At 38.2% G+C, this 24,697-nt stretch overlaps 1 protein-coding gene across 4 annotated transcripts in view; it reads right to left on the bottom strand.

The window, feature by feature from the left end:
• Positions 1-24,697, bottom strand: part of NAA16 (N-alpha-acetyltransferase 16, NatA auxiliary subunit) — a 75,224-nt gene that overhangs the window by 47,599 nt on the left and 2,928 nt on the right. For all 4 annotated transcript variants that reach the window (XR_010371126.1, XR_010371125.1, XM_064440787.1 and 1 more), the window contains exons 2-6: positions 14,855-14,939; positions 12,497-12,601; positions 8,330-8,487; positions 7,097-7,231; positions 904-1,057 (exon numbers count right to left, since the gene is read on the bottom strand). Coding sequence is in view for 2 of the 4 variants with exons in the window: in XM_064440787.1 (XP_064296857.1) it covers positions 904-1,057; positions 7,097-7,231; positions 8,330-8,487; positions 12,497-12,601; positions 14,855-14,939 (637 nt within the window). In the remaining 2 variants the exon portion in view is untranslated. The remainder of the gene's footprint in view (positions 1-903; positions 1,058-7,096; positions 7,232-8,329; positions 8,488-12,496; positions 12,602-14,854; positions 14,940-24,697) is intronic.

Here is a 24,697-nt window from a genome sequence, read left to right as displayed (position 1 = left end):
CCCAGCAAGCACACCAGGGTGAACAGTAAGTTGGGAGCGGACACAACCTGGGCAGCTGACCCAAATTGGCCAAAGACATAATTCATGCTATATAATGTTATGACTAGTAATACAAATTGAGGGGAAGGAGCGTTTGGGCAGGTGGTGAGTGACGGGTTTTGCTTCACTTGGATCTGGGCTGTGTTTTTTTTTCTTCCTTTTTCCTTCACTTAAGCTATCTTTATCTCAACACATGAGTTTCCTTACTTTTGCTCTTCCTATTCCCTCTCCTATCCTGACACAGGAGGCTGGGGAATGTGAGCAGCTGTGTGGGGTTTACCTGCTGGCCAAGGTCAACCCACCACAACTGTGCAAGCAAGGAGCAGCTGAAGAATATGTGCTATTACACAATACAATTGCACATATTCAGAAGTCAGTATTAGTACTTCAGTTCCACAAAAAACTGTTATTTTAAATCAAAAGTCAACTTCAGTACACACTTAAGTAGGACAATACAAGTGCATCAGAAAGCCTAAGGAGGACACAAGAATCTGATACTTCAGTAACAAAAATACTCAGTGTTTGCACTACAAAGAGCATTATTCATGAGATTCTTCTTCATGAGATTAAAACTCGGTTATACCAGTTCTGATTTACAGAAAGCTACTCTAGTATGCACCAATATAATACTGAGATCTCTGTTCCTGTGTCAACCCAAGTTGAAGCTACCTGCATCCACTATTCACTTCCATAAGGCACATTACTTGAGCACAAAATTGTGTATCTGGTGTTACCAGTTTCCCTATAGTAATTGTTCCAAATTAATTGAAGATGTCACATTTTTTTCTTTTACTGCTGTATCATATCTGAAAGCCAGTAGCAAAAGTTTAGAACAAATTGGCTGAGGGAAGAAGAATGACTTACCTTTGATTTCTTCTACTATTAATTTATCACATATTTGCTTTTCGTATGTCTCTATATGTTCTAAAGACTCCTGAAATAGATCTGCCTCTCTCATCACTTGATTTTGATATAAAATCAGTTCACTATATTCATAATCTATTTTATTAGGAGGAATCTGGGGGGAAAAAGCAATAGGTTAGTTAACATTTACCTGTACTTCAACTGTATGCAATATTACAGAACACAAGATTCAGGCTACAAAATATATCAGGTTTACTTATATACCCATCCAAACATTCAAAATATAAAACTCCCATTTTTCACAAACAGATTAATTCAGGATATCCTTTGTTAGATAACAATTTAAAAGAATTCCTGGATTTCTCTTTTCTCTATCACTGTGGCGAGCTAATTAAAAACAGAATCCTTGCCTTCTCTCATATAAGTCAATAAAATTTGCAAAGACCTTGGTAATCTTTTCCTTCTGAAGGACTCATGTACAATCCACAACAATTTTGATCTAAGTTCTGTAGCAGACTGCTGGGTTATCACAATACTTGTTTTCAGCATACCAAGAATTCTGGATCAAACTACTTCCAATCGCAATGAACCACCCAAATACTGGCCATGGCTTGACAATTAGATTTTTTCAGACAAACTTATACTACTTCTCTCTAACCAAGCGTTCTCTGTACTACACTTCAATCCCCCCAAAAGTACAGTGCAGAAGCATGCAAAAAGTGTTTTCAAGCAACAGATAATTGTTTGAGGTCTGCTGCCAGTTGCATACTTAGGACTGTCTACAAGCTATAGTAAAACCAGTGAGTCATCCACCTCCCAGTGATGTATCAGCCACTGAAACAGGATGATATTCAAAAGTATTTCTTTCTAGGGATAACTCCCTAAAGTATGTTTAGGCAATGAAAAGTCTTGCCAGAGTTATAATTATTTCATACTAAATGCTCTTCACAGAATATACACAGAAGCTACTTCAATTACAAGTAAATTGCAAGGATTTCAGAGACCAAATGCAGAAGTCTGCAGACAATGCCCAGCAGATCTATACAACAGTTTACTATGTGAAATACACTGCCTCAATATAAGTTCTAGAGACAGTTACAGTCAACATTTTTTAAATAAAAATGGATAAGAAGCAGCTGAGCTTGATAAATGTTAATTTCTTTCCCATGACACTACATACTTTGTTTCTTCCTGAGCAACACTTGGAAGTCAAATTGGTCACCAAATGGTTTACTATTATTTTTCTGTTCCCTGAGTAAAGCTTTTCCTCTGTATTCTTTAAAGAGCTAAGTAATTTAATAAAAAACAAAATCATCCCAAAACATTAAACTGATTGAAATTAACATTCATTAAGAGAAGCTTTTCCTAAACCACTACTTCCAGCCCTTCCCTAAGGACAGATCAATTTTATGAGATTTAGAATTTCTGTTTACATGCTCTTTGAATTTTTAGAGGCAGCTTTTATAGTACTGTGAATTTTTAGAAGGGAGATTTCCTTTTAGACAGAAGTGTTCTGAAAGGCAGCATAACTAAGTAAGATATTGCAAAAAAGTATATTGGACAATGAACATCAGTTTTGGGGCTCAAAATAACAGCATTCAAGGATTTTTTAGTAACTGCTAACATATAGCAGATGATGGTTAACAGAACAAGACTAGACCTTGCAAATACTAGAGTCAGCAGGTAACATGAAATCCTACCCATTTCTTAAAGTATATTTCCTCTACCTGCAGCTCCATTTTTGTTGCCACATTTGCTCAATTTTTATCCATATTAAAATTGAAAGTCCTAAAAACTACCGATACATGGGAAGCATTTTTAACCACTTCACAGAATTGACACATACAACAGGGGTTAAAGCTTTTAAGCATGTCTTCCTGCTCATCCTTACTGCAATACCACAGAACTGAAACTGCAGAGCACCAATTTAGTTCTTCCTCCGTCACTTCCCCCATAAAAACATCCTCCCCTCCAATACAATACACAAATCTAAGTTCCACAAGTAGCACAGCTTTTTGGTACATCATGAATTGGTTTTAGGCCTTCAAAATATATGTTACCCCCCAAAACCCTTAAAAATATACAGAAGAAACATCAATTAACATTCTTGTAGCTCTTCTGACTTGGCAGGACGAACAAAAGAAATTATGAGAAGTCAAAAAAATCAAAACAACGCCCTCTTACACATAGGGCAAATCCACCAGAAAGATACTGCACTTACTGTGCTCCATTTTAAAGGCCATTTTTCAAAGTAGTTTTAAGAAAAGTTCATTTTTAAAGAGATTTCAAAATCTCATCAGGTTAGTGATGATTTTAACATTCAATTAGTCAGAAGGCAAGCAGCTTATAACCCCCATACTTAATCTGAATAATCAGATTGTTTCACGAATAATATAGACTACAAGAAATTTTTTCCACACCATTGTTATTGCTGCACAATATATCTTTACTCCTCCCTCCCCGAGAAGAGTTTTGATTCTTGCACATGAGACATCCAATTTTCTCTTAAACTCAATTCTGCTGTTTCAGAATAAATTTCTTCCTCTCCTGGACCAAAAAAAGAATCAATTTTACAACTGCAGATGCCCTAACGTAACTGTCACTGAAAGAATGTGACAAGATGCAGCCAAAACATACCTAAGAGCAGACCCCCAAAACTCCAGAGGTTTTCTGTCCATATCTGTAATTGTGGGCCTGATGCAGAAATTAGGAATAAAATAAAAATTAAGAATAAAAATTTTGTTCTGGAAAAGAAGAAAGGAAAAGTGGGACATACAACAGTAAAACAAATTGCATAGTTGTTTTACACCTTGGCTCCCAAAATTTAAATTCTGAAGCAACTCTTAAATCATTTGATTTAACTTGGACAGCACAGGCTGTTATACTTCCTGCAATGATGTCTGCATTCATCCTCATAACCTGTTTTTGACTGAAATATTGTGTATCTGGTTAATTTACAGCTTTCAGATGACAGCAATGCTGATCTGGATACACTAAGAGAGAGAAAGTTCACCATTTCCAATGTAACTTAGCCATTAGAATAAAACTGTCAGTAATAAAAGGTGATTTATCATTTGAATTTGTTACTCAACTTCCTGCCACTACTTGTTCCTTTATTTTTTCCCCACTAAGCAATTTTCCTAGCTATCTTTCTTCCCAAAACCAGTACCTAAACTGTATAGAATCACCTAGGGTTTTTTCTGCTACAGTAAACAAAGAAAATATCTATCCTTAACTAGACAGCATTTTCTCTAGTCCTCCTACCTTTCCATATCGTTCTTTTAATTTTCTAACTTTTTAAAAATAGGGTCATCAGCAAGTCTTGATCTCTCAATTATCAGTGCCCTATAGAGGAAATCCCTGCTTCTCCTGAGAAATAAGGGTGTTTTTTGCTTTTCACCTACAAGTCCGCCCTGAGGGACAATTTTACAATAAACTAAGTCAATTAACTGCAGCCTGGATCAACAAAGGCAGCTCACTTCCCTCTATTATTCCTCTTCCTCCTCTCACCTCGCAGTTGTTCAGTTCAGCCAATCAAATCCTTCAAAAGAGCGATTATTTTTCTGTCACTTTGGCTTCCTGAACCAGCCCTCCACAAGTCAACCAGTGCTGCACAAGGAAGCAGTGGGAGCACACAGGAAAAAGTCAGACTGCTGGTTTTGGCAACTGCTTGCAGCTAGATTAGCTCCATTATTTTGTAATATTGCACCCTCAGATACTCACCTACAATCACTAAAATGACAGTTCTTTATCTTTTTCTTAGTTTCACTGCTTAGTTTTGGCTGTGTTAATTCACATCTGAATGGACGAACTGCCTGAGTAATCCACGTAAATGATCACCCGACATCACCGTTATTTACCAATTATTATGACAGCTGCATTTTATGTAACATGTTACATGTAGTTCTTTATTAATTAAGAATAATGGTAAACAGTACCAAGCCTAATAAAGATTGCCATTAAAGTCCTTGAAAACATCAGTTTGTTGAAGATTCCTATTCACTAGTGATTTGGAAACCCTTCAGTCTTTCAACCCCTCCTTTCAAACCTCGAACATCCCCCTTTTATCACAGCCACATGCAATATTCTATCAGTCACAAAAGTTCATCTACTGAGTTGGAGGGCACACAAAGTACAGGGCAAGAGGGTAGATTTGGAAAGCAAACTAAGCAAAAAGCGTATCTTCTCAAAGATCAATGGAGTATCCTGAATTCAACTATTTTAAGTGCGGGACTTACACATCCAGAGACCGCACAAACAGTACATTTGGGGACTACTGTGGAAGAGCCAAAGTATAGCAAAATTGAGCTGTGAGTTTGGGCACTCCTGACTGTTCTGGACCCAACACATTGATTCTCTCTTCCAGTGGCTGGGGCTCTATATGGGCACGCATGCCTCAGGGAGCTAGCAGAACAAAGCACAAGACTATTTGCAAAACAGATTAAATTAATGTGGTCATCATCCTTACTTTTAGTGTTTTGTGGGAGAAAACCACAACATACCACTTAGCTATTTCCACCAATCTCAAAAAAGAGAAAAGGCTTGACAACTAATTTTCTATAAATGCATGTTGTCCAACACTTGTAGCATATTTCTGTCATTTAATGCTTAACCAGCTTTTCCACCATTTGCCTGTGACTGATATTATGCTAATAAAAACAGTTATACAGCTCATTGTTCAAGTACAAACCATTCTCCTATTTATGGAAGTTTCCCACATATTTCCAATTTCACTAAAAATGGCATCAGAGCTTGAGAGCTTCTCAGGATTTCTTTGGTTTAGAGTGAGAATTAAGATTGTGGTAACTTGCACAGATAACTGATTTAATATGTTCATCTATGGCAGATGGTACTTAAATCTGGCTTAGTCACTAGACTGAAGAGTCTATAATCACGACTGCCCTCAAACAAACATATTTACACACAACCTTTTCTAAAAGGCAACATTAACAGCTTCACTTCCATTCTCCCCAAGGGGCCAAAACCACCATTAAGCCCACTTAGTCCTTCAAAGAACCTCAATTTCTTACATTTCATTTGCAGTTTTTCCATCTATTATATATTCTTTCTAATTCAAGCAGTCATTTTGACACTGAGCTCAGATTAGGCTCTGCTGACTCATTTGAGAACTATGACTTTTTGGCTGTTAAATGCTCGTAAAAACCCACTTTTCATTCAAGCTTACTGTTTTGAGTTTTTATTCAACATTGAAGTTACAGCTCTTTTGAAATGTCAAGCTATATATACCTGGCTTGCAACATCCTTTGACCACGATACATGATGGAGACAAACAGAGGTCCCTCCTAGCAATTATTAATTTCCTTGCTTACAGTTAGTCTCATTCTGGCTGTAAAAATTCTCAAATGCAGTTATCTCAAAGGATGCAAGATTTTTGTTTAATACGAGAAATCACAATTTACAGGTCAGGTAACATCTTAGTATCTGCACTTGATGCATTCAGTTTGGGAAGTGTACTGGAAGTATCTGTAAACAAGATTTTTCTTTCTATGTTACAGAAAAATCAACACATACACTCTGTTCTGTAATTCAGACTTCATAGTTCTGTAATACCAATAACAGAACAAGTGAATGGTCTCTCTCAAAAAAAAGGTTATGCTCAGTGATTTTTAGCATTGTACCACTTAGTTTACCCCAACAAATTTCAGTAATACCCAGTTTCTCAAACAAAAAGTTTTCAGCTATGTTTTCATGTTACTTTGACAACAAGCACTGATTTTAAGTGCATAATATACAGATGCATACAAAGCAAAAGTTTCTTTTCACATTCTTTGTAGAGATGTAATGGCATCCAGGCTATGACAGGAGAGAGGGCAAACAAGCACACTGAGCAGTAAGCAGTACTTTCTGACATTTTACCTACTGTAACAGGACAGGTTCATCACAGGTTTTCTTTAGCTACAAGCCTCAAACATTAAGTTACTCAGTTACTCCACAGTCTACCCTTATATCCTCAACAGCCTAGTGCAAGGGGAAGAAGTATTCCTGTAAAGCTTGCATCAGCTGCTAAGGTCCTGGAAGTCTTTATGCTCAAAGCAGAAAACTCCATAACTAACACATTTCTTCCTAATTCTTAACTGGTTCCTAATTAGGTCTTCCTAATTAAGAAGTAGTAATTCCTCAGATTCTGTCTCTCATACAAAAAGTATAATCTTTCCAGAATAGGAAGTCTTACCTGTTGTGTTTTCCTAAATTCTTCAAGCAGTTTTAAGGCCATATCATAATCTTTTAGTAAGTGGTATGCAATGGCATATCCAATCCAGGAAGCCCGTTGTGTGGGGCGCAGCTGAAGTAGCTGGTACCTTGTCTCCTTCAGTAAAAGTAAACCAATTAAAAAATAATAGATGTTAAAAAAGAGTTACTACACCTTTATCATGATTTACCACCAGCACAGCTAATATTTTAACAGAACTTTTAAAAGCCCTAGGCAATTTTCAAAATCCTAACAGCATGGGGAAAAGCAGCAAGTTTCTGTCTCATAAATCTGGGAGCTACATTCTAAATATAGGAGCCATGGTGCAAAGCATAAATTTGTTGAGCACAAGGCATCATTTTCAAAAGTACCTCTTAAGGGCCTAAATCACTTCCAATGACAAAGCTCTGAAATCTAGGAGAGGTTTCCATTAGAAAGCATAAGCTCAGGGCTGCTGAAAGAGCAGTCCCACTCTCTTTGTGCCCAGGCACAAGGTCCTCACACTTCTGCTGCAGTACTTCTCAGACGCCCTTCCTGAGTCAAACCATACCCTTAAGTCAGTTATTCCCTTTTCTTGCATCAGGAAATTCAACATCCTCAGTGAAAGATACCAACTAATGCCAAAGCCCACAATCCATTCCTCTACTTCACCTGAAGTAGAGGCTTGAAGAGGAGCAGAACTTTTCCCTTTCACAGCCAAACTAGTTCAGCCATTTTGAAACAACTAACCCTGTTCTTAGATAAGCTTTAAGGTTCTATTTATCAAAGTCAGCATTGGGATTCAAGAAACCAATCATCACGGAACAAGTTTCCCACATACTCAGAAGAAACATGGTAGCATATTTCTCAAAAAACACCTCAGTGTAGGCACCCAAACACCACTTGCAGTACTTCATGATAGCGAAGTACCCCTACTTGCTAAGCTTTGTCTTATTCTTTTCATTGTTTTAGTGAAAAATGAGTTGAGAACCAGTGTTTTACAAGGTGATCCACAAGTCAAATTGTTCAGAATAACTGTACTTGTAGTTCTGTTCTCAAGACTGTATAAAGCTCTGCTGCAATATTTTCATGCTTTCCTAAACAAGAGCTTAGAACACTTTTGAAACAGCAAAAACAAGTAGCAACAGAATTACTACCAATAAAAGACTTAATAATGGAACAGAATAACATGATAATGCTAACAGCAATAAATGGGAATCCAAAGAGAATACTTACTCTATATCCTTCTAAATCCCTCATCTGGATTTGCAACAGCGAGAGATCTCTCAAGATCTGTAGATTATCTTTATCTAGTTTGAGTGCATTCCGGTAACACTTGATGGCTTCATCATATTTCTTATCAGAACGTTGCAAAAGACCATAGACATGCCAACCTAATGCATGTTAAGGAAAACACATTCACAATTTTCACAAAGTAACTGCAGTGTATTTGTGTTACAGACCAAACAACTTGGCATCTTTCTTGAAGATCAGCACCCTTATAAATTAAGTTTGATTACTGCAGCCAGACTTTACCGATACATTTTATAATACCAAATGCTTCCAAGCAAGCAGTCTCATCTAAAAGTCTTGTTACATCCCATTCATACCCCTCCTGAAACATTGTTATACAAACTAAATGATCCAAACTCCATAAGGCCCAGAAGAGTTATTCCTAGAAATGTATTGTTTAAAACATATACTATAATTACAGTAGGAATTCTTACTCCTATAAGCGTCTCATTCTAACAATACAACACATTTTACTTTTCCTCACTTGCTTATCTGTAACCTCAATTAATAGCCCTTACTGTAAAATCTGGAGAAAAGCAGAACTACATATTATTCACTGACAGAAGGAAATTTTAGGATTTCTGTGCGTCAGAAGTCTTTGTCACATTCTCAGCATCTCAGATTTCTGTCAGTAGTGTGTCATTTCAATAGACTTTTCTCTCACAAGCATCCTTTTTTATCCTGGAAAGATTCTGAATTCAAAGCATGAAGCCAACATACGCCATAGCAGTCCATTACACTGTGTGTGTTTACATCAGTCTCCAAAAGTTGTATTAAAAGGAAGTTACTGGACATGATTGACCTTTTGCTGCTCCGGGTTACTAATAGCTCATTGAGGCAGCATCTTCCACAGTAGTAAATCTGAACATACTTACGTTTCCAAATGGCTCAAAAGTTATCTCAAGAAGCTCCCCCACATGCTCTTAAAGCAGAACGCAGTAAATCTTGGGGAGAGATGTGCATCCTTCACCCACTTTCAATTAAGAAAGCTCAAATAACTCATAGTGCTAATAACCAAAATATTTGAGTTCTGCTGCTACTGTATTGAAACAGAAGGAACTGTTCCCTCCAAATATACAATAATTTCTAAACTTTGTCTCAAAAAGTTGAGAAAGCACATAAAAATTCAACGGGTTAACCTGGTCAAATGGAAGAAACAGAATTATAAGTTCCCCCTTTCTTAGAAAATAAGCTCAAGATATGAAGATACAAAGCAGGTTTGTAAATATCAGGGAAAAAAGATATAAGACCCCAGACAAAAGACTTGTGAGAACTAGTAGTCTGAAGGAAGTTTCTAATACACAAGCAAGAGACCTTGTTTTGCATTTCTACAGAAATGCCAAATTCATTTCGGCCAGCTGAAGCACAAAAACACTCTATATGCATCTTTGAGGCTGCTAGGAGAGCTGCTATTGATGCCATGATGATTTAAGACTAAATGGGAAAGGGGGATGAGATGATTTTGGATAGTTACAGCAGTTGGTCTAATACTGTTATTTCTTTCTGTAAATCCTGCCTTGCCTATTTGAATTCAAGTATTCAGGACACGGATCACAGTTAAGTGTAACATTTTCATATACCTGCCTCAGAACTAGTGATATTTTAGTTTCTTGCCTAGAGCAAGACAATTCAGTCCAGAAGAATTTATGTGCACTTTAACAGTATACTTAGACTAAGATGATGCTTTGAGTAATTTATCAGGGATCATTACCATCCCTGGATTCAATTGGTAAATCTGGCTTAATCTTTCATATATCATTCTTCACCAAGCAATCACGAAAAGCATAAACCCATTCAGGAATAAGCATGTAGTCAAAACTAAGCATAAGATATTTTACCAGCTGATACAAGCCAATAAAGCACAGTGCCACCAATTTATTACAGTAGACAGCTCTAGGCAGTCTCGCATGTGTCCCTACAGTGACTTGGGTATAACATGCCACTATCTGAAACATCTATTCTTGAAATCAGTGGAGATCTCTGACCAGATCATTACTCAAGTTATATACAAAAACGGGTCAGAATTTGTTTGTAGTTTGACCAGAAAAATTTCTGGATTTCTAAATGACTTTACAACAGGAATTTTCCCCCAAATATCTATGTGGGGCACTGCAGAAGAATTAAAGTCTTCTACTCACCCTTGACCAAGTCAGCACACTGAAGTGGAAGGTGTTTAAAATACAGGCTTTCTAAAAAGCACAGATGACAAAATACACCAAAAACACCTTCAAATGCTTTCGCAAGAAAACACCACTACAGATGTATTGTACCTCCTCAAACCAGCTACTGGAACAAGGTGACTTTAGTGGCTACCCCCTGCCTCTCCCTTTAAAGCAAGTGACAGGCATTAAGCTCACATAAAACAGGAAATGTAAACATTATTTTAGATAACCTCTGCTTAAGTAGCACTGAGGACCAACATGCCTGCAAGCTTTCATCAGAACTTCATGGCTAGTCACAAGCTGCTGCAAAGGATGTAGGAGCCGCCTTTATTAAGACTCAGCCTCAGATCTGAGTTTCTCATGGGCTGGAATATATACTCTCCTAGTCTTGACTCTCCCCAAGTACTGGAGCCCCACCATTAGGAAAGTTTCAGATATTTGGGTAGTGACATTATGATAGCACATCAGGTGCTCTTGAAGTGTGGAAATGGTCAAAGAGGTTTGCTGCTTCTTAGAAGAGACGACAACCGAAAGTATTGTGACAAGCCTGATGCCTAGTTTGGAATTAATTCAGTACTAGCTAGCTTGTGCTCATTAGAGAAGTTAATTCTGCATAGATTACTGTAGGGGATTCTCTGTAGAACTGTAATAATACACTCGAATGCAAAAAGTTGGAACTCCTTACTTAGCCAGAGCTAGTTCCAGGGATGCAGCTTAAAAAAACCGAACATTTGCGCCTAATAGGATTCAGATGAGTTTACACTTTCTCTGAATTGAGAAGACAAAAATCCTTGTAGCCTTCACAAAAGGGAAGTTTAACAAAGCAGTAAAATAATGAAAAAATCCACTAAAACTCACTATAATATTTTTTTTTTTTAAAGCTTTTCCAGGAAGAGGGTCCCTTTGACCCCCCACCCCCAAGATAGATCTGAAAAAGCAGATCCCTCCAGCATTTGTAGGGAAGTCTAAGACAGTTAAGAGTCAGCATGAACTGCAGACAAGAATTAATGATGCTCATAAATCCCACTATGGAATTTTGTTTAGTAATCAGGATCCCCCAAAATTCACCCAGATTCTTTTGCTCCCTGATTTAAGGTGCAAGACTTCTTACACAGATTAAAGTTGCTTTTGTATTCCCCAGGTGTTCATCCTTTAAGATCAAGAAGGTACAAGTTATCTTGATTGCTCTATGGTATACCTCTAGTAACTCTGATAACCTCAAAGTGTATGGAGGTTTTCCCAGCCTCAAGCTCCCTGGATGTTTAATATAGCAATGGTGTGGACAGACATTACTTTGCTAACTAGACGGCCATCAAAAAGCATTTCCTGTGACAATAAAGGAAAATTTTTTTTCATGTTAAACTTAATATTTAATGGAAATTTGCCCCTTAACATGCAACTCAAATGCACACAGAACAACTAAGGCATTCTGCGCAAATCTGAAGCAGCCTATGACTTAAACAGAGGACAGCTACTCCCAGAGATCTTGGGTAGCTGTTAAGTGTTTTACAGATATAAACTTCTGGAAGACAAGCTTAGGACAGTACTATTCACCAAGCCAGTAGGCCTAAACCACGATCTGAAAAAGATGTATTTTGCCAATAAGTTTTAAAGCACCTCTAGACTGAATTTCTTATACCTTTTGAAGAGAAGAAACTTTAGAAAGGGCCAAGTTTTACATTTCTCTGCAAAAAGTAAACATCACAGATGGTCTTTTCCTAAGAGATCAATGTAAAAAGCATTTTCTGCAAAATTGTAGAAAGGAAAACAGAACCTTATTTCAAGTATTCGATTACCAATTACTCCTCATTGCACGCATCTTATTTTAGATTTTCATTATACAGACCACATCATGTACTTCAAAAGTATGTACTGAGGTAGCAACAGAATCATACACGCAGAAGTGAACTCAGAGCAAAAAGATCAGGTTTTGTATTACAAAGGATACAGACATGACTCTTTACGTCGTTACGAAGTCCTTTACGAACAAATTCATATGCTTCTTCCTTCTTCCCTAAGCAGTTCAAGGTCAGTCCTTTCATCGCAAGTGTCTCTGTAAGACATACCATATACTTATGTTTCTGACTTCCCATATGCCCGTTTCACAGCACAGATATCCTTTGAAGTTGTTACATAGTAAAGTTCCCCATTAAATGATAAATTTAGATCATGATAGCAGCCTAGCCCAGCTGAAGACTCTTGTGTTGAAGCATTTCCGTTCTTGAAATTGATCTTTAAAAGATCACTGCAGAGCATTATACAGATGTGATGAATAGAAACAACACAAACAAAACATCTTTTATTAATTAAAAGATACATTTAACTAGCTGTAAGGGAGTTAACAATAAGCTAAAGCAATTTTACAGAGCTTCTCAATGTGTGTTAAAGCTCCAGGTGGGCAGAACAAGAAAAAAATTAATTAGGTTGTGTCATACCATAAGAAACACATCTCTTTCAGTCAGCTCCACTGTTACAGGTTGCTTACGAAGCACTAAGAGGAGCATCTTTCCTGCTACAGTATTTTGGGGATAAAAGACCTCCTAGAAGTAGTAGCATTTTAGTAAACATACTGAGGGGCACAAAATTCCAAATACTACATTGCTGTGACTATTGTTCTTCCTCTTCCCCTATCCTTCAAGTAACAACACTTTGGGAAACAAGTTACATGTAATGCCTGCACTATGCCTGAAACCTGTTCCAGATCCGTATTTCAGGGTATTTTGCTAAATAAGAGACCACTTGGTTTCAGCTCCTGCCAGAAAATTAGTCACATTTTCATCACAGTACTCTGGTCTTCTTTCAGTTGTAACTTTTTTCCCCAGTATTAATGGCAACACCCCATCATCTCAAGGTCAGCCATAACAGCAGTTTGAAGTTTCATTGATAAGATTTAACACCATTTTCTGTAGAAGTACCCCTAAAGTGAGGGATGACCCAAAATGAGCCAAGGTTTTTGTTTTGGTTTTAACTCGTCCTACGTTCACTTGTCTTTGTAAGATCAGAGAAAGCTAGAATGATACCTTCCTAATAATATCAGGAAGCTTGAAAAAAGAACATCCCTACTGTGGGAAGGAGGACAAGCTACTCCTACCTTCCCGCACCAGGGACATAACTGTCCAGCCACAGCAATCCATCTGTTTGCCACCTTCTCACTAAGTTTTTCAAATTCCTTGTCTCTGAAGCTAAGTGTGACAACAGTGCAGCTTCCCATCAGATCATTTCATTGGCTTAGTTCTGCCTCAGCTGTTCATTCCAGACTTCGTTCCCAAGCTTCAAAGCCATTAATGGCTCAGAGCCCAAGTAGTATGTGGACTGCCAAGGCAGCTAGTTGTCCTGGAAAAGTTTAAGAGGCAGCAAGAGCAAAAAAGAGATGTATACTGAGATGTTATAAAAATCACAAGTGCTAGTAGAGACATTCGCATTGGGTCAGAGCTGGACAAGCCACTCCAGCTTTGAAGCAACAAGGAAACTGTACTTTTATCTCTAGGGAAGTAATGAAGACAAGGAAGAAACAGCAGACCCTGATGGAAGCATGAAAAGGATTAGTTGAACATTTTGCCAGGATTTGACAGTGTCAAATAGGAAAATAATTTTACTGACACAGTATGTGCACATTCAGTGATAGGCTGTCTCAAAGGCAAAGAAGAAAAATTCACTGTATCAGGAAAAGATTGGCTGAACCATGCAACAGAAACCCTGTAATACAGTAGGACTACAGTATATTATTGGGGATTAAGTTCTGACAGATGTAAATAGAAGCAACATTTTGCTCTCCCTTTTCCTGCAATATTTATCAAACAGGATCTCCAGATTCTGTCTTTAGCTTCAAGTCTTAGCAGCAACAGTATTAACTTTACTCCTTATAAGTAGCAATTTGATATGCAGTACAGAAAATTTAAGAGTATGAACTTGACAAAAAAGGAATATTTTTAATTCATTGGTAGAATACCTTCATGTAATAGTCAAAAAGAAGGCTGGGCTTGCTATTAAATAGGAATGTAAGAAAAACCCCGCACTAGCATTCTTACCTAGAAACCTAGAAAGGCAACTTACTTGGAAGCTTCACTGAAGTGTGCTTCCACTATATATTTTGATTTTCATCATCCCACCACACAGGGGTGTTTGAGCTATGCTGGGATCTTTGTCTGCATGCACAAAGACCGAAATCCAGAGTAATTATTCAGCCATAAGGACAGAATCACACTCAGCAACATGCTCCTTTCTTTCCCAACAGTATGGAATAGACTGATTATACACTTCAGCTCACAACAGGAAGAAAAAAAACATCTTTTGAGTCTGCAGTTACCTCCATGTTCAGCAAATTTCGGGTTAGAGAGTATCATCTTGCAGAACTTGAGTCCATTTTTGTACTGTTTTTGTTCGTAACATTTCTGGAAAAAAGGTGGAATACAATCACTGAAATGCATTTTAAAACAGAGTACCTTAACATACTATTACAAATGCAATAGTTCTTTCAGTAAGGTATGGTAACCAGATCACTAACGAGCTCTAGCTGGATATGACTATTCATATTACTTCGCCTTTTTTCAGCATTCAGAACACTATCTGCCTTCATTTACATGCAGTCAATGCTCTTCCTCATGGTCTCCTTTTTATAAAAAAAGTCATTAATCCCTTTTCAACAGAAATAGGAAACACAAGTAGGAATGGCTAGTTCAATTCAGAAATTCTTAAATTAGAGAGCCAAGTTAGAAATCTTGAGTCAACAGAACTTTTGAGAAGAGTTAGTCTTAAAGAGGCCAGACACTCCTTTCAGCATCCTGGCCTAGTGACCTCCCAAAGTAAGAAACCTCAGACAGAAGACTTTTGTTGCCCATGTAGACTTTTGGGAGGAAGAGAGAAACCATGAAGTAGAATCGACCTACTGTAACCTCAAAAATCTATATATGGATATCCAGGGAGGGAGAATTTACCTGGGTATTAGAAAAAAAATCTAGTTTCTAGCTGGAATAGTACAGTTAAGGGCTACTTTTAGATTTATTTAGCATACCATTTACCTAATTACTAGATAAACTGGCAAACAATGCAGTTCAACTGTGGGAACACAAGGGAAAAAAGTAACATGTGAACCCAGGTCCCTTTTCTTTTTAAAGATATTATGTGACGTTAATAAGTCAGTGAGGTCTTCGTAATTTAAATCGATTACTGATCACTACAGTTGATCACTTTAAAACAAATTTACTTAAGCCAGTTAAAGAATGCTTGTTTCAGGTAAGCATGAAAAGGATTTAAGGTCATTTAAGCTTCTTAACTTGGGGGTGTGGGGGATCACAAGCCAGGCTTAACTTGGCACCATTTTCAGTTAATAAGGTGTATTGTCCTGCTGTAATTTAGGCAGCTATGCTCAGAAGAAACTAAGTCATTTCAGTTATGTGCTTGAGTACTTTTAACTGCCTCTCATAGATCACTCCCACATCATCAATCTTCCAGGAGAGAGGTAAAATCTATGTTGAATTAATGTGGAGCGTAGTAACTCCTTTGCAGTCATAATACACGATCACATTGCTTCCCAGGGTACAAGCAACACAGAAACACGCCTATGCTCACTTCTGGGAAGTTGGCTAAGGTGCCAACACAAGTTGCCTCCTCCAGTCTGTGGGAAAGGGCTTAACTGCAGACAGTTTTTAAGTCTTTGTTGCCTGAAACTCAAGATACTTGCAGTTAACCATGATTAAGTGGAGACTAAATCATAGAATAATTTAGGTCAGCAGGAACCTTTGGAGGTTACCTAAATCACCCCTCAAAACAAAGGAGAGCTAACCTTGATATTAGATCAGGTTGCTCTGCCTGGCTGACTTCTGGCAGGATGGCCAGGCAGCTCCCATCAGTGGCAAGTAGTTATACTATGGCAATTAACATTTAAACAGCAGCAACAAAAAAGCTTTGAGAATTTTAATCAGAGAACTAGTTTCCACATCTTTATCTGAAATAACCCAGGTTGCAGCAAAACTTGACCTTTCCTTAGAGTAGACTCCAAAGCTCTCCCATTCATCTATTTTTTCTTTCTTAACATAAGATGCTTAGTAAAATTTTTAAAGAATCATAAGAAAATACCAACAATGCCCTAAGTATGGTTTCTAAATTTATTCAGGTATGCCTAAGAAAGTAAAAGAACATATGAACATATGTCTGCAAGTCTACAACCCCTGCATTATTGAGTGAAACTCCACATATACAGCAATGCTTAACTATAGAACAGAAGCTATTTGAGTCAAGTGTGCACTTAAAATAGATTACCTACTTGAGGAAATCATATCTATTACCCTTGTTCTGATATTTTTATCCTACAGAATTCAGTCTCAGGCCTAGAATAAGACCTGAACTTAAGACAATTACAGACAAATTTGAGATTCTTGGAGGACAAACAAGATCTTATTTTCCAAAGGCTAACGGATGGAAAGGAGAAGTTAATGCTCTCCACTAAGAGCAAAGCACAAGTTCAACATTCACAGTTGTTTGGCTTGCCTATAGACAACCAGAGTACTTGTCAATGAACAGGTTAGCTCAAAACAAGACACAAACCACAGCATTTCTTGCCCAGCTGCTAGCTACTAGACAACAGAAGGGCTGACAACAGAAACAAAATGAATCAGTATAAAACTCAACTTTAAACAATTCCACTGCTATGGGACAAGCCTTGCAGGTCAGTCAAAAAGTGGCTTCCCAGCCCTACCCCCTCCAAATACTTACCTACCCCCCCACCCCTTTGTAAATAAGTTATGTATTTATACCAATACATTTGCTTAAACGTATACCAATCTAAGAGAAAAGGACTTTGCTCAGCAAGACATTATTTGACTCTCATCAACAGACTGAAAGGCTTTCAGATGCAGTTACATGGGCAAGCCTGGGGCTTTAAAGCATCCAAAATTCATGAATGGACTGCTTCTAAACTTGTCTCTCCAAAAACTGAATGAGCACACCATGCTCCACCTGTACCTTGTTTACAGGAGACCAGAGTTTGATGCCATATAATACCATCTCATTCTGTAGTACAGATGGGAATTTCATAGTTGAGAAACCTTATATTTCCATATGTATTCTAAAGTTCCATACTAATCAGGACAAATATAGCTGAAATGCATTCATTTTTATCTGTCCCACTGCATTAAGTCTTTGGCATATTAAAAGCTCAAGCTAATAGGCTGGGCTGGGTTTTTTTGGCAGGTTTGGTGAGTTTTTTGTAAACAGCCTTATCTGTTGTGCTTAATGTGGGGCTCCCCATCACATTTTTATGGCAATAATTTCCTGCTAAAACTGAAGCCAAATCACGAATGCTTACACACTGGAATCCTCAAAGGGAGATTTTGGCAAGGTTAAAATGTTATCCAGAACTTCTGCTACCAGATGTTCCTGGAAGGATATTACCTCCTCCGGCAAACATCTCATCCTGGTTTATTCCCTTTTTCAACACTAACTCAAAGATAAAATCTACTTGGACACTTCACCATACAATTAAGCCACACATTTTATGCACTTTCAGCTAAGTGTCAAGTGCATCTACACAGAGGTCAAACAGGCACAGCATCTAAGTAGTAACTATAACTGCAAAGGTAAAAAAATACTAGTAACATTGTTGTGTCCTTGAAGAGCAAGAGGATACTTGAATCCTGTACTACAGTCATTTGCCACTTGTACTTAAGTAGCTGCCATTCATAAATTCTAAGTTGTTTTTTCTATCATGCCATCTTTTTTTTAAAGAGACAAAACCCCTTCCACCCTATACAAAACCCCCTTCTACTACTAAATATCAGAATCGGGGATCTGAATAATTTGCTAACATCACTCAAAACAGGACAGTGTATCACTACTCAATCGCATATGCCACTTACATGTAAGTTATGTTTAACTATTTGTAGCATTAGGTTAGTAAAGGGATGCTTTTATAGACTATACCTCCCTAGGCAAAGCATTTGCCACTTGTATCGAGACAACAGCTATATTTTTCACATACTGAAGACAGTTTGATACACAGAGCAGCAATTTTATGGCTGAAGAACATCTCATTATGGCCCTCAGACATTAACACTCACTTCTGAAGCCATTTAACAAAAAATCTCAACTGGCTACTCAAAAAGAGACTGCAGTTGCAGCAACTAATTCCTCACCCCCTGTCCCTAGTACCTCTGAATGTACTAAAACGATATTATTTCATAAGCCATTTTCATGAGAAGGCTGAATAAAATGTAGTATCACATTGGAAGAATGATGACAGGTATCACATCAAACCAAACAGCAGTGTTAAGCATAGCAACCACGCTTCCTTGGTCAACTTAAATGTTTTAATAGTTTTAAGTTGTTTACGGTCACAGACCATCTTAATGGAGCTGCAGTGAAGAAGTTCAATCCAAATGAGACACACTGACTAGTCCCACGACGAGCAAAGGGGACTTTACTCTGGCACAGGTTGCCCAGAGCGGTGGTAGATGCCCCATCCCTGGAAACATTCAAGATCAGGCTGGATGGGGCTCTGAGCAACCTGATCTAGTTGAAGATGTCCCTGCTCACTGCAGGGGAGTTGGACTAGATGACCTCTAAAGATCCCTTCCAACCCAAACTATTCTATGTGCAATTTCCTTTAATAACAATACTGCAATTAGGAAGTTGGTTTTGCCATCTCTTGACAAGAACTTGTCAAAACACTAAATCCAAACCACTGCCAGCAATTTAACACTACTCTCAGATCCTACCTGTGCAGCCCATGTTCAGTTAATACATGTCTGCTCATCAACAGGCTGCCTCGCCAGAAACGTGCTGGACCATCAGAACCACCAACAAAATAAGCATTTCAAGTGATTTAACTGTTTCTAAGTAGATGAATAAAAACAGCTTCAAGTTTTTAGAGGAACATAATTTGTTTATTCATCTTCCCTTTTACTGTCCTTCCATATAATCCTGCTCACAGACCTCTCAGCACTCAAAGCTTCAACATCCCTCTAGCTGCCGAGATTTTGGTGCAAAACACTGGGGTTTTTGGCAACACCTAGGATTCATTTCAACAAAATTTTAGTCTTATGTTCTCAATGCTTACATCTTCAATTTTTTTAACTGATATGGGGGGCTGGGTACGGAAGGAACCCAAGAGCTAAATGTAGACTATCAGGGCCTAGAGAGAAGGACACATCAAGCCCTATGGAAAGGATGCTGGAAGTCAGTTGTGCTGGAAATCGGTCCAGGCCACAATGGTGATAAAGTTCAGTAATAAAAAACCCTGAAAGTTATCACTGACTACAATTCTGATCAGCAGCTTTTCCTGGGAGCTGTCTGACAAGTATTTAGGGGCTGTTCAAATTAACAACACACATTTCTGACCAAGACCAGGCACAATCAATACAGGAGCATCAGCATTCTGTCAGTATTCTTAATTGGCATTTAACACTTGGACCTTTTAAAAAGCTTTCCTTGTTTTATAGCACATCTATAAAACTGTCATCTGCATCCAGCAGACAATCTATGTTTCGCACAGCAGCTGATAAAATTAGTTAAGTACCTTAGCCAGATTTTTAGGCAGAACTTAGTATATACTATTCCTATGCTAACAAACAGTAATTTCTAAGTTATTCAGCAGTTTGATAGTAAGGTCTAACACCACCTTGTTTGAATGATATATGATTAAGGTCCATAAAACTTCAGCATCTCTGTTGGAAATGCTTCTTATAACATCAAGTATTTAGATACTTGACAATACTGATACATGAAAAGAAAACATCATGATACTATCAAATTTCAGAGACAGACCAGGGACTTCTACATGAGGTTCCCCAAACAGCAACCCTCTCGCCACACTGATTTCAGTTCACTGATGGTTGAGAGAATGGAAAAAAGTATCAGCTGGAAGGGGCTTCAGCTCACAGAGGCTAAGGAAAAAGTTCATTACTGCTTTCCCACTCCCATAGCATTTTAGATTTCTAGTCCCAGGACAACCCTTCCAGAGTATCAAGGTGTTCTTCTACCCTTTCCCCAAGCCCTACTGGTATGTATATACACATGCCCCCCCTCCCCGCTGGTAAGAGTGGTTAACCTCATCAACCGAAATAAAAAGAAGAGGAAGACAACCTAGGCTCCAGCCTTGCTTGCTTCCATTGTCAAAATGGACAGCCCACATAGTTCTTTCCAAGACCTGGGGACTCAGCAATGCAAAACAGTGCTGAGTCAGACCACAGATGGTGGTGTACAATAGAAGAAGTGGCCAGCATCATATATAGTGGTAACATTTCATCAAAGCACTAATGTCACAGCAATATCTAAGCTTTCACAAACATGATTCTCTGTATGCAACAGCATTTTTTCCTTCAACTGCTTTTTCCAGTTATTTAAGTTCAAATATACAGACTACACAAAACATTTCAACCTGCATTCTGTACAATAACAGTTGTAATCACTGCTGTTCGTATTCTATAATAATTGGCAGAATAAAACTGATATTGTATTTATCAGAAAGAACACGTGTGACAACAGAATGTTGTTTCAACGTTTGTTGTCAAAGACATCTTTAACAGCCCTATAAACTATGCCTATTTTAAAGGGGGAAGTTAAAGGTGGAAGCTCATTATTAAAAAGCTTGCCTTAAATTAAGACCTATTCTAATTCTGCCTGTGCTCACACACAATACAACTTGAACCCTAGAATATCCTTTGCTTGGAAGTACAGAAACAAGAGAATATGCAGCAGAAAGAGCTCGTAACTTCTAAGTACTGAGGATCTGTAATTTCCTCACTATTTGAGTCACTAGAGTTCTCTATCATTCATGAACATATGTATGCTCCTGCAAAGCAGAAACCATAACAGCAACACTAGAAATCAGACAAGTCACAGCCCCAACATACGCTTTCAGCTAGTTTTCATCTGCACTTTGTGTAGAAGTACTGAAGAGACCAATCTGCCACATCTCCTGGGATGAAACTGTAATTTGCTTAGCAAGAACTCAGACCTAGCAGGTGCTCCACAAGCATGGGGAACTGCATCTGTGAGCAGTTAAGCCAATGAAACTATCAACATCAGCACTGTTTTGCAAGACCCAACACACACACAAATTTCAGGCTTTAAAAAGGTTATACTTTCATTTAGATATCTTAACATTCAAGTCAATTGCTGATGCAAGCCTTAAACACTAACTTTTGTTAGTGTTTTGTTAGTCTCAAGATTCCACAAAAGATTTCACAGTGATTCAGACAAAAAAGTTGCAGGTATCATACCTGGTCAGGCCAGAGAGGTCAGACCCACCTGGTACAGGCCACTAGAGGTAACATGCAAGTGTTAGATGCATAGGGAGAGGCTTAAGAATAAGGCAAGCATTAATATAGTTCTCACTAGAATGTTCTCAGCCTCCAGTTATTTTTGTGCCTCACCAAGCCTCAGAGCCAAAGGGTATATCTTCACATACACAAAAAAATAAGGGCTACCCCTCCACACACACCCCAAAGTGCCTAAAACTTTTCATAGCTACTGCATCTTGCAGCAAAGGGTTCCACAGTATAACCACCTCTTTGTTAAGAGGTTTTTGTTTGGAGCCTGCTACTCTGCAGCTACCAAAATGAAAACTAGGCACGATAGCTTGAAAATAGGCAAGTCCCTACTTCACTTCTCCAGATTGTTCAGAACTTCAGAATCTTCTATTAAGGTCTTTCTCCTTCAAGGTCATTCCATACTTGCATCCTTCCCCTGAGGAGGCTTGGGGGTAGGAGCAGGACCAGGGGAAACAGCAACTATCCAGAAACAGCAAATGTAGACTTCCAGGGTACTTGAGCAGCGGTATAGCAGCATTTTTCTTTTCCCACAACTCACCAGCTTTCAACTACTGTACAATGAAATTGTTTTAGCAGAACCTCAAAAATCACTAAAAATCTCAGATCTTAGGGACAATCCAGCTCACAGCCCATACTAAGTCTACATTAAATTCATATTTCCAAGCCTAACAATTCATCTACAACCATTTTACTTCCTATGACTCAACTTACTCCAGAAACACTAAGTACCTTCACGTCTTGTGCCACGAGTAGTTTAGCACAACTGAACTCTTCTTGCTATTCACCACTTGCTCTGTTCAATATAACCACAGGCAATTAAGAAAAAAGTTCCAGCAGAAAACACAATGGAACTCAACTCTGAAAAGTTTTCCTGTATGAATAAAGGAACTTTGCTTTTAAAAAGTCCAGAGCAAATAACCAACCAGCACCATTCCATGGAAGCCTGCTTCATGAGCTTTACAAGATGACACTTACAAACTTGTTCTGAAAAATTACAACAGGAATATCTATTTGCGATAAAGTCTTCTCCAAATCAGTCTCCCTCAAATCACTGACAAATATGACGCATGGTTTTTCCCGTATGAAAGTCTTACCAACTCTTACCATTAGTCTATTATCTATCCTCCACAATTCTGTCATTTTAGTAGTCTGCAGCTGGCCAGGCATCCTCACCACCTCTTTTGAAAGTCGGTGTCACAGACAGCCTACACTCTTCCTATGCTGCCCCTCCTTAGCAGCACAAGTAACCACCACACCACAAATCAGTCTTACTAGTTACACCGGAACATTTTTTACTGTCAGCTCCATACTCCTCCCTTCAAAGGAAGGGATCTTTAACAGAGACTTCAAACATCCTCTACTCACTCCAGTAGTGGTTTACAATGGCTACCTCAGCTATGTTATTCAGCTCATTTGGGGGGCATTAATCAGCACAGCATCATACCTTCCCAATTACTGAGTTTAATAGTTTGGTAACTCCCCCCAATCACTACTAGGAGACTGGCTATTTGCATGCTTATAATCCATAATTATTTCATCAAATAAAACGAAAAAGTTTTTAGAATCTTATGAGTAAGAATTTATTTAACTCCTTTAAACACCTGCATATCTTTTATCAAAAAAGAAATCTCAAGATTATTGTATATTTTGTTCAATAGCACCCTGTTGAGCAAAAAGGACGCTACAGAGAAGTTGAACAACTCCTCAGAGATAAGGTACTTCAGATAATTTCTAAGATATCCTCACCCAAAAAAGTGGCAGGCACGTGCCTGAATGAAATAAGCAGCAACAAGCCACCACTACAAAGTGATATCCTTGCAGACTTTGTGTTTAATTACTTGAAGACAAACAAGAGTAAATGGCTAAACCGGTCTCAGTAAGACTAATACCTTGCACCTGAAGAGGTATCAGGACTTCACTGCCTCTTAAGAGGAATTAATTTTTGCAATTTGCAATTAATGCAGCCAACCTTATTTTATGCAACAACAATATGTGGAATTCACTAAGAAGTCAAAGGTTAATTATTTACAGGGATGAAACTATCCACAGTTATACTAGGCATGAAACAAATGTCAGACAATGCCTTACACTGTGTAATACTGGGCAGACACCAACAGTTATTACAAGACACTAAGCATTTCTTAAAAACAAAAACAATTTGGCAATTAAGCCATGAAAGTATGAAAACAAGCTCATGGCTTTCCTCTAAAGCACCCATAAGGACTACCATGCCCTGTCCAGACAGAACTGATTTGATTACATAAAGCCAAAGCTTAAAACTAATTTTAAGATGAGACATAGCTTACAATCTAGGTTCTCAGGTATGTGTGTGGAATCAAAGCTGCTTAACATGAAGCTTACAACTCTGTTCAAAATAAACAAAAGAAAGATCTGCCTAAGCTTACTAGAAGTAAACACTAAATGCACATTACTGAACTTCAGTGTTAACAAGAAGCATTTTTAATTTCATGTTCATTTTAGGTTGCATTTGACCCATTCACTTAAAAAGTCACACAGGCTGAAGACTAATTTTAAGTGGCAAGAAACACACAGGAATTCCTGTATTAATTCTTCTTTATGAATGCCTTTCTCTTTCCATAAAGGGGAAGCCAGGAAGCTTGTAAACACTTTTTTCCATGCCTTCTGTGAGACTGAGAAGTGAAAGAGAAGGGGTTGAAGTTGCTCAGCCCCTCCCTCCCACACATCACACCTGTAAGCACCATCCGAGCTTCCAGGGGAAGAGCTCTAGTCCGAGAAAAAGCCCATGTAGAAGAGTGGAAGTAAAGATAAAGAAACAAAACAGACCTGGAAGTCAGGAGAACAAGAGAAATGATCTCTAGCACTACCTTACGGTAATACTGAGAAAGCAGAACTATTACCCA

Source organism: Phalacrocorax carbo, chromosome 1 (genome assembly GCF_963921805.1).
Source record: "Phalacrocorax carbo chromosome 1, bPhaCar2.1, whole genome shotgun sequence".
Lineage (NCBI taxonomy): Eukaryota > Metazoa > Chordata > Aves > Suliformes > Phalacrocoracidae > Phalacrocorax > Phalacrocorax carbo.
This window is presented reverse-complemented; position numbering and strand designations above follow the sequence as displayed.